Source organism: Myotis davidii, unplaced genomic scaffold (assembly GCF_000327345.1).
Source record: "Myotis davidii unplaced genomic scaffold, ASM32734v1 scaffold528, whole genome shotgun sequence".
NCBI lineage: Eukaryota > Metazoa > Chordata > Mammalia > Chiroptera > Vespertilionidae > Myotis > Myotis davidii.
Genome location: NW_006299388.1, coordinates 18970 through 28032, shown reverse-complemented (window position 1 = coordinate 28032; position 9063 = coordinate 18970). Strand labels below are relative to the sequence as shown.

Below are 9063 nucleotides of genomic sequence, written 5' to 3'. Positions count from 1 at the left end.
GCGGGCAGGTGCAGCGGTGGTGGTGGGATCCTTCCCCACCTCTGCAGCAGCGCTAAGTGCATCAGTCAGACATCCCTTGAGGGCTCCCAGACTGTGAGAGGATGCAGGCCAGGATGAGGGACACGCCCACCCCAAGTGCAAGAATTTTTGGTCTCCAGCATCTAGTTATTTAATAACATGCTATTTAGCCTCCAAGTGTTTTAATTTTTACTAGAGGCCCATTGCAGGAAGATTTCTGCAAGAATAGGGCTTCCTCGGGCCTATTTCTGCAAGAATAGGGCTTCCTGAGACCAGAGCGAAGCAGAGAAGGGTTCTCCGCTACCTCGCTTCCTTCCTTTTCCACTGCCTTGCTTCCTCCCATGTTTTCCACTTCGCTCCTTCCCGTCTCTGCCACCTCTCTCCCTCCCTTCCCCACCACCTCAGCTCCCTCCCATGTCCGCTGCCTCAGCTCCCTCCCTTTCCCGCCACCTAAACTCCCTCCCTTCCCCGCCGCCTCGGCTCTCTCCCATCTCCACAGTCTTGGCTCCCTCCCTTCCCTGCTGCCTTGGCTCCCTCCCGTGTCCGCCGCCTTGGCTACCTCCCTTCCCCGCCACTTCACTCCCTCCCGTGTCCGCTGCCTCAGCTCCACTCCGGTCTCTGCTACCTCCAATTTGTTCCCTTCTCTGCCGCTTGGCTCCCTTGTACAGTGCTTGGCTTCCTTCTACACTGTCTTCAGTCTTTCCTGGGCGCCTGTGTATGCAAATTAACTGCCATCTTTGTTGGGTTAATTTGAATACTCTTCTGATTGGCTGGTGGGTGTAGCGAAGGTACAGTCAATTAGCATTTTTGTCTTTTATTAGTGTAGATTGTTTTTATTGTTGATTTCTAATTTTATGCCATTGTGATCTGAGAAGATGCTTGATATGATTTCAATCTTTTTGAACTTGTCGAGACTTAGCCTGTGTCTTCATATGTCGTATAGCTTTGAAAATGTCCCATGTGCACTTGAGAAGAATGTATATTCCGTAGCTTTGAGGGGAAATGTTCTGAAGATGTCAATTAATTTCATCTAATCTAGTGAGTAGTTTAGGATTGCTGTTTCTTTATTTTTGGCTAGAAGATTTATTTAGTGATGTCAATAGGGTAAAGTCCCCTACTATGATTGTATTGCTGTCGCTCTTTCTCTTGATATCTTCAAGAAATTTTTTTAATGTATTTAGGTGCGCCTGCATTGAGTGCATACATGTCTACCAGAGTTATATCCTCTTGTGGTATTGATCCCTTTAGTATTATAAAGTGGCTTCCTTATCTCTTGTTATGGCCTTCACTTTGAGGTCTATTTTGTCAGATACAAGTATTGCTACCCCAGCTTTTTTTTTTCATTTTCCTGAAAAATATTTTTCCATCCCTTCACTTTCAGTCTGTGTAAGTCCCTTGTTCTGAGGTGGGTCTCTTGAAAACAGAATATGTATGGGTCATGTTTTCTTATCCATTCAGCCATCCTATGTCTTCTGTTTGGAGCATTTAATCCATTTACATTTAAGGTTATTATTTGTAAGTACTTGTTTGTAGCCATTTTTATTCTTTATGCCTGTATTCCTTCTTCCCTTTCTGTTTCTGCTTTTTACAACAGTATCTTTAGCATTTCTTGCATTGCTGGCTTGGTAGTAATAAACTCTCTTAACCTTTTTTTGTCTGCAAAGTTGATTTCCCCTTCAATTTTGAATGATAGCCTTGGTGGATAGAGTATTCTTGGATTCAGTCCCTTGCTTTGCATCACTCTGTGTACTTCATTCCAATCCCTCTGGCCTGATGTGTTTTTGTTGAGAAATAATTTGATAATCTAATGGGAGATCCTTAGTACATAACTCTCTGTCTCTCTCTTGCAGCCCTTAAGATTCTCTCTTTGTCGTGTACATTTGCCATCGTTATTATGACGTGTCTTAGTGTGGGTCTTTTGGGATTCATCTTGCCTGGGACTCTCCGTACTTGTGTAACTTTTTTCTTCCTCAATCCTCGGTGTGGGGTGTGCAGGAGGCAGCTGATCAATGATTCTCTCTCATCATGGATGTTTTTATCTCTCTCCCTCTCCCTCTCTGAAATCAAGAAAAATATATTTTTTAAAAAGATTTTCTCTTTGTTGTTAACATTTGCCATTGTAATTATGACATGTCTTGGTGTTGGTCTTTTGGGGTTCATCTTGTTTGGGACTCTCTGTGCTTGTGTGACTTTTTTCTTCCCCAAGTCCAAGATGTTCTCTATCATTATTTCTTCAAACAGGTTTTCTAATCCTTGCTCCTCTTCTTTCCTTCTGGCACCTTTATTATACAGATGTTGCTTCGTTTCATGTTGTCCCAAAGCTCCCTTGAGCTCTCCTCCTGCTTTCTAATTTTTTTCTCCAATTGATGTTCAGATTGGGTGTGTTTTTCTACCCTGTCTTCTAACTCACGTATTCAGTCCTCCACTTCTAGTCTACTGTTGAAACCTCGCATTGTGGTTTTTTTGTGTGTTTTTTTTTTGTAGCCATATCATTCTTCATTTCCTCTTGGTTCTTACATATGTTGTTGATTTTCTTATCCAGTCTGTTTAGGAACTGTATGAGCCTGACTCTGAATTCTTTCTCTGACATATTGCTTGCCTCTATTTTATTTAGCTCCTTCTCTGGTGATTCCACCTTTCCTTTTCTTGGAGGATTATTTCTTTGTCTCCCCATTTTTGTTTTTTTTTTTCTGGCTCTGGGCACCCCGCTTGGGGTTTGAAGACCTTATCTGGGCAATGATCTGGAAATTGTTAGCCCAGAGGCTGGGTTTGCCTTGAGTATCACACCTTTATTGTCTCTGCTCTGAGTTGTATCCCCTCCTCCCATGGATCTGGTCCCTCTGTTGTCTGCTTCAGATGCTTGGAGTGGTGGGAGCATGTGCACAGTTCCTCTGCTATGCAACTCCCTGTGAGGACCCAGAGCCCTTTGGCATGCAATTCACCTGTGGCCCTGGCACCCGTGGCAGGGTGATACCCTAGTTCCCTCTGGCAGTGCACTTGCAGCGCAATCCTGTGACCTCTGGCTGGGCACACCAAATTGCTCCAGGTCTCCTTGGCAGCACTCTCCTGTGGCCCAAGTGGGGCGCATGCTGAGTTGCTATGGGTATCCCTGGTGGGACTGTCCCCGGGGCTGGGGTGGAGCACTGTTGGTTGCTTGGAGTTGCACAGTCAGAGCTCTCTTGTGTCCCCGAGTGGGGTGTGTGCCGGGTCACTCCACGTCGCCCAGGCAGCAAGTCTCTGGACTCAAGGTGGAGCGGGCGAGGGTGGCTCTAGGTCACACAGTCTGAGCTCTCCTGTGGTCCAATTTGGGGTGCGCACTGGGTTACTCCAAGTCTCCCAGCAGCAGGTCCCAGGGCTCAGGGTGGAGTGGGTGGCGGGTGGCTCCAGGTCAGACTGGCACCATGGTTCTGGGGCTCTGGGTGGGGGCGGGGCACAAGGGTGCCCCTGGCTTGCACTCACTACGGGGTCCTGGAGCCAGATCCTGGGACACTGGGTCCTGGCAGGCTGGTGAAGAGGCCTGGTGTGGAAGGTCATTCTGGAAGGCACTCACTGCAGACATCGGGGAGCCTGCTGGGAGGTACTGTGCTACTCACTGCCAGGGTACGGTGGTGGTTCCACATGGGTTATGGTTGGCAAGTGCCATTCTCTAGGCATCCTCTGCCCTTCCTTATTGAAAACTGTCTCCTCAGCTGTGTTTAATTTGTTAATTCTGGGTGGATATTCTCCAATTTAGTTGCTTTTCTGGCCTGACCTCAGGAGAAGGTGTGAGACATTTCTGCCTATTCAGCTGCCATTTTGAAATCCTTTCTTACTATTTTTTAAAATGATATCAATATCCCCTTCTAAATAACAAGCTATTTAATAAACCCAAGTGACAAATGAGCCAGGTATGAGAGAACACAGTAATGTCTGGCTCAGAACATAGAATGTTCTGGACTCCAGAAGCTCAAATAAAACCACAAGTAAGACCCTATACAAATGCAAAAACAAAACAGGACAAAATTCACCCAAACAAACACACTAAAACTCTACACCATAAAATTAACATTTTTAAGGCAAAGATTGTCAAATTCTTTCTATGGTACACTTTTAAAATTCTAAATTATGAGATGGGAGGACACTGGGATAAGAGGTTCTCCAAATTAGTATAAAGAGAGGACAAGAAGGGAAAAGAGGCCTGTAGTAACTGAGGAATAACTAAATCAGTCAGTGATCTTGTCTCTCAGTGACCTTGGGGGAAATGTTATTAGGAGTTTCATTTTATTCATGTCTATAGTGAATTTTATTTGAATCTTTTTTTGGTTGTTTTTTTTAATACATTTTTTTTTTTTTTTTAGAGAGGAAGGGAGAGGGAGAGAGAGATAAAAACATCAATGATGAGAAAGAATCATCGATCAGCTGCTCCTTTCACATGCCCCACTGGGGACTGAGCCTGAAACTTGGGCATGTGCCTTGACTAGGAATCGAATCGTGACCTCCTGTTTCATAGTTGGATGCTCAACCACTGAACCACGCCGGCCAGGCTCTATAGTGAATTTGTTTAGCCCACATTCTGTTAGAGAGGGTAACTAGTTTAATGAGAAGGACAGGTAAGAAGAGTTATAGTACAAATAGAATGCATAGGAGTCACCCTGATAAAAACCCATAAAAGACAGAAGTTAGTACAGAAAAGTGGCACATCTTTAAAAAGTAGCTAGGAAACAATTCTTTAGACTGACTCTGTTAAACTTATGACACTGATATCCTAGCCTACATATATGGATATAACTAATTTACCTATAGATGCTAACAGTGCTACCTCTGGCTGTGTTAAATTGTGTTTGTTCAGAGCTTTAAAAAAAAAAAACTTCCCCAATATACAATGTATTTCAAAAAAAAAAAAGAAAGAAAGAAAGAGAGAGAAAACAATCAGCTTAGAGTAACAACTATACAGATTTTTAAAAAGAAACAACAATTTATAATTTTTGGCCAGGGGAAGAAAGACAAAACAAGATAAATAACACCTTTGATAAAGTAAACAGAGTGTTTCTTCATCCAAAGGCTGTGCTTAGCTACTAGAAAATAAATTACAAGAGTAATTTTTCATAATTTCTTATGAGTTCTCAACCTTTCAAAGACTTTTTTGCCCAAAAAGCCCTCAACAAAGTTAGACCTAATTCTTTCAAGTGTCTGAAATCCATTCCTAGTGCAGTGGAAGAGGGGTTAGAACTGAAAATGAGAAACTATTTCTCTGAGTGGCTGCCATTATGAGAAGTAGAAGGAAACCCAAGTTAAAACTGTTAAAGATTTATCTCAGCCCAGAAAATCAACCTAAATTCCCACTCTCCTAATTTCTATCTATATAAGTATGAACTTATCATGACAAAAGTTCATGCTATGAGTCCTAGCCGGGTTTGGTTCAGTGGATATAGTGTCGGCCTGTGGACTGAAGGGCCCCAGGTTTGATACCGGTCAAGGGCACATGCCTGGGTTGCAGGCTCGATCCCCAGTAGGGGTGTGCAGGAGGCAGACAATCAATGATTCTCTCTCATCACTGATGTTTCTATCTCCCTCTCCCTTCCTCTCTGAAATTAATAAAAACATTTTTTAAAAGTTCATGCTGTCCAAAACATGAACAAGTTCTAGTCAATATTTTGCTTATTTTAATCAATGTTATAATAAAATCCCAATACAAACCAAATGGTGTGGATCTTAAAGCAGAGTATCAAGCCTGGCTATTCACTAGAATCAGCTTAGAATTTTTTTTAAAAAATTATGATTTAAAAAAGAGATTTTAGAATCAACTTAATCAGAAGCTCCAATGTCTCAGGATTCTGTATTATAACATTTCCAGGTGGTTTCTAGCAACAACAACAAAAAAGGTGGATAGATTGGTAACTAAGAAACAGAGTAGCCCTTGTCAGTTTTTCTCAATGGTTAGAATATTGTTCCTGAAACCAACGGGTCTCAGGTTCGAATCCCGATCAAGGGCAAGTACCTTGATTGCAGGCTCCATTCCCCAGGTCAGGCGCATGGGGGAAGCAATTAATCAATGTGAGATGTTTCTCTCTCTCTCCTCCCTCCCATCCACTCTCTCTAAAAAAATCAATGGAAAAATATCTTCTGGTGAGAATTAAAAAGAAAGAAAGAGTGCATTGTAATAGGATTTGTACTATAACATATATTTTTTTAATTAGAAAGTAAAGTTTTTTTGTTTTTCTGTGCCAACTTTGAAATCTAATCCTGAAATGAAGAGATAAATTTCATGTAGTTGTAAGGATACTGTGAAGGTAGGTTTATATATATCATATGCTACATTGGCCAGGCTCTTGGCAATCATCTGGGTAGTCACCTTCTTTTGACGTAGAAAAATTTTCATTCTTGGCTTCATATACAGAATACCACAAAATGCCTATGGAACAGTGAAGGGAAAGTTATTATATTGTATAGCCAATTCTACTAACATCCCCTTTAAACACTGCTAGCAACTGAGGTCTATTCTGGGCAAGGATTTGGCTGTTTCCATACCATGTTATACTATGTCAACTACCGTACTAAGGTGGTATTGAATCTATTCACTAATCTCTTTTGATGGAGCCAGTGAAAAGGAATCCTAACACCAGGCTAAAAGACTGTCATCTTTATATAACTAAAAAGATATTGTTATATAGATTTTCATGTTACAGGAAATCTTACCTCTCATTGTTGAAGAAAGACCATTCTTACTCACCCGTAAAGAATACTCTGTTTCTGGCAGTTCAGAGGTAACACCACCAGTCTCTTTTTCTTCTGTGCCAAAGTCTGATACCAGGATGTCAAATTGATCTGTATCAAAGTCCAACTCAGACTTTCCATCTTTATTTCTGGGTAAAAGAGACAAGTACCAATCTAACAAAATCTGGTTCCAAAGGACAAAAATGCACTAGGAACCCAAGAGAAAAGAAACAATATGAGCCCAAACTCAGATACCTATTTCTTTCCCTGACTACCAGTACTGAACTATACATTTCTCAGTTTGAAGACCACACAATATTTAGGTTATTTCTAGTCTGAACAAATCTAATATGCTTCATAGAGGTGGTAGTGCCAAGTACAGAAGGAAAGAAAAAAAGAAAAGTGTGTATGTATGTGATCTGCTCAAGCAATTGGATATCAGTTATCCTCAAAGAAGGACCTTATAATAGATCCCAACCTTCTGGATATTGTTGTGTAGGTCATTCAACATCATTTTCCTAACTGAATAAATAGATGAATCAAAACCTACTTTTTCTAATTTTAGCAATTGTGTAAGGACTAAGGAGATAGAGATTTTAACATCTTATTTCTAAGGGGAAAAAGTTATTATTTGCTAGTTCTCTAGAATATCATTTATGGAATTATCTTTTAAATATAATAGTACTCATATTCCTTTCATAACGATCTTTCTTTTTCTCATAATCATTTTGGGTCACTTAGCTGTGGTTCATTCCAAGACTCTGAGTTATATCACTAACAACTGCCAGTGAAAAAAGCCAAGACCTATTTTTATTCGTGATGCGTTATGGAGAAAACATATAAATCAGAACAAAACAGTAGTATTCCCAGATACTCTTAAATAGAGAGGGAGGGAAGGGAAGGGATGGGAAGGGAAGTTGGTTGCATGACTGAACGAATAAAATTGAAAACTATTCCTGACCCTCAGAGCTACCTCAAAGCTTAGTGATACCTCCTTCATACTTCATTCAGGCTTTGCAAGCTCAGAGCTGCTGTGGTGAAAATGTAGCTCTTTCTTCAAGGTTGGGCAAGAGCCATTATGGCATGTAGCTTTTATAAAGCCCATGTCATTATAATACTATATTCTGGATTTTCCCGGATAATCCTGATTCTTGCTACCCCATCCCACTCTAACACATACTCTGAGGAGGTTCCCTGTCCTTGCTGCTCACCATTCACCATCCAAGGAAAAGAGGTCTGGAGAAACATTTTTTGAAACTGGGTAATGCTGCATACTATATTGCTTTTATATAATGTTATATAATGCAATAACATTAGCCTATTGAAGCCTCTGAGAAGTCCTTCAATAAAACAGCATGGTAAACTTTAAGCCAGATTTTCCTAAAGTTATGTGACCATGGAATCCCGTTTTTACATGACACCTACTACTATATAGTTGAGAAACGATGTACAAATAATGTGTTTGAGTCACTGCAAATACCTCAGGAAAATGATCCTTTACAATATAAATTATATTACTTGACACTTTCCCAGTAGGACAAAAGAAAATCTAAATTGCCAGTGAGAAAAAGCTCTTTACTTTTTGTTCTTTTTAGTTGAAAGCACTCTATACAAACCAGCATAGCGTTTGTTTGTTTGTTTTTTAATTTACTGATTGATTTTAAAGAGTGGGGGGGAATTGGAGAGAGGAAAACAACAATTTGTTGGTCCACTTATTAAGTTGATTGCTTCTTGTATGTGCCCTGACCAGGGATAGAACTTGAAACCTTAGTGTATGAGGACGATGCTCTAAGCAACTGAGCTACACAGTCAGGGCAAGCATGTTTTTTATATAAGTTTAACCCAGCTAAGAAAGGAGGTGAAATACTTGACTTAAGAAGAAAAATATACCTGATACCCTATTCTTTTAAACATAAAAATAACACCTCTATTTTATAATAATTTTTTTTTAGTTTTTAGTGAACACTTAACTGTATTCCATTTGAAGTGACTAAATTTTTAAAAATGACATAATCTAGAGTATTTCTAGACTGTCTTATTAGCTCTCAACACATAACGAGAAGCCAGCCTCATTATAGTTCAAATTTATCTGCTTCAAAGATTTTTCTACTGTGTCGGAGAAACCAAGATGGCGACATAGGTAAACACCTAAAATTGCTGCCTTGCACAAACACTTCAAAACTACAACTAAAAGACAAAACAGACATCATCCAGATCCACAGGAAGGCTGGCTGAGTGGAAATGCTACAACTAGAAGGAAAGAGAAAAGCACACTGAGACTCAGAGGAGGTACAGAAGTAAAGTGCAGAGGTACGGAGGTGCGCGTGGAAAGGGCTGACAAATGAGGACACC

General features: G+C 40.6%; 1 protein-coding gene across 2 annotated transcripts in view; it reads right to left on the bottom strand.

Moving 5' to 3' along the window:
* MORC4 (MORC family CW-type zinc finger 4) overlaps positions 1 to 9063 on the bottom strand; it is a 65357-nt gene that overhangs the window by 43719 nt on the left and 12575 nt on the right. For both annotated transcript variants that reach the window (XM_006774831.1, XM_015571202.1), the window contains 2 exons: positions 6728 to 6860; positions 6281 to 6409 (listed from right to left, as the gene is read on the bottom strand). In XM_006774831.1, coding sequence (XP_006774894.1) covers positions 6281 to 6409; positions 6728 to 6860 — 262 coding nt within the window. The remainder of the gene's footprint in view (positions 1 to 6280; positions 6410 to 6727; positions 6861 to 9063) is intronic.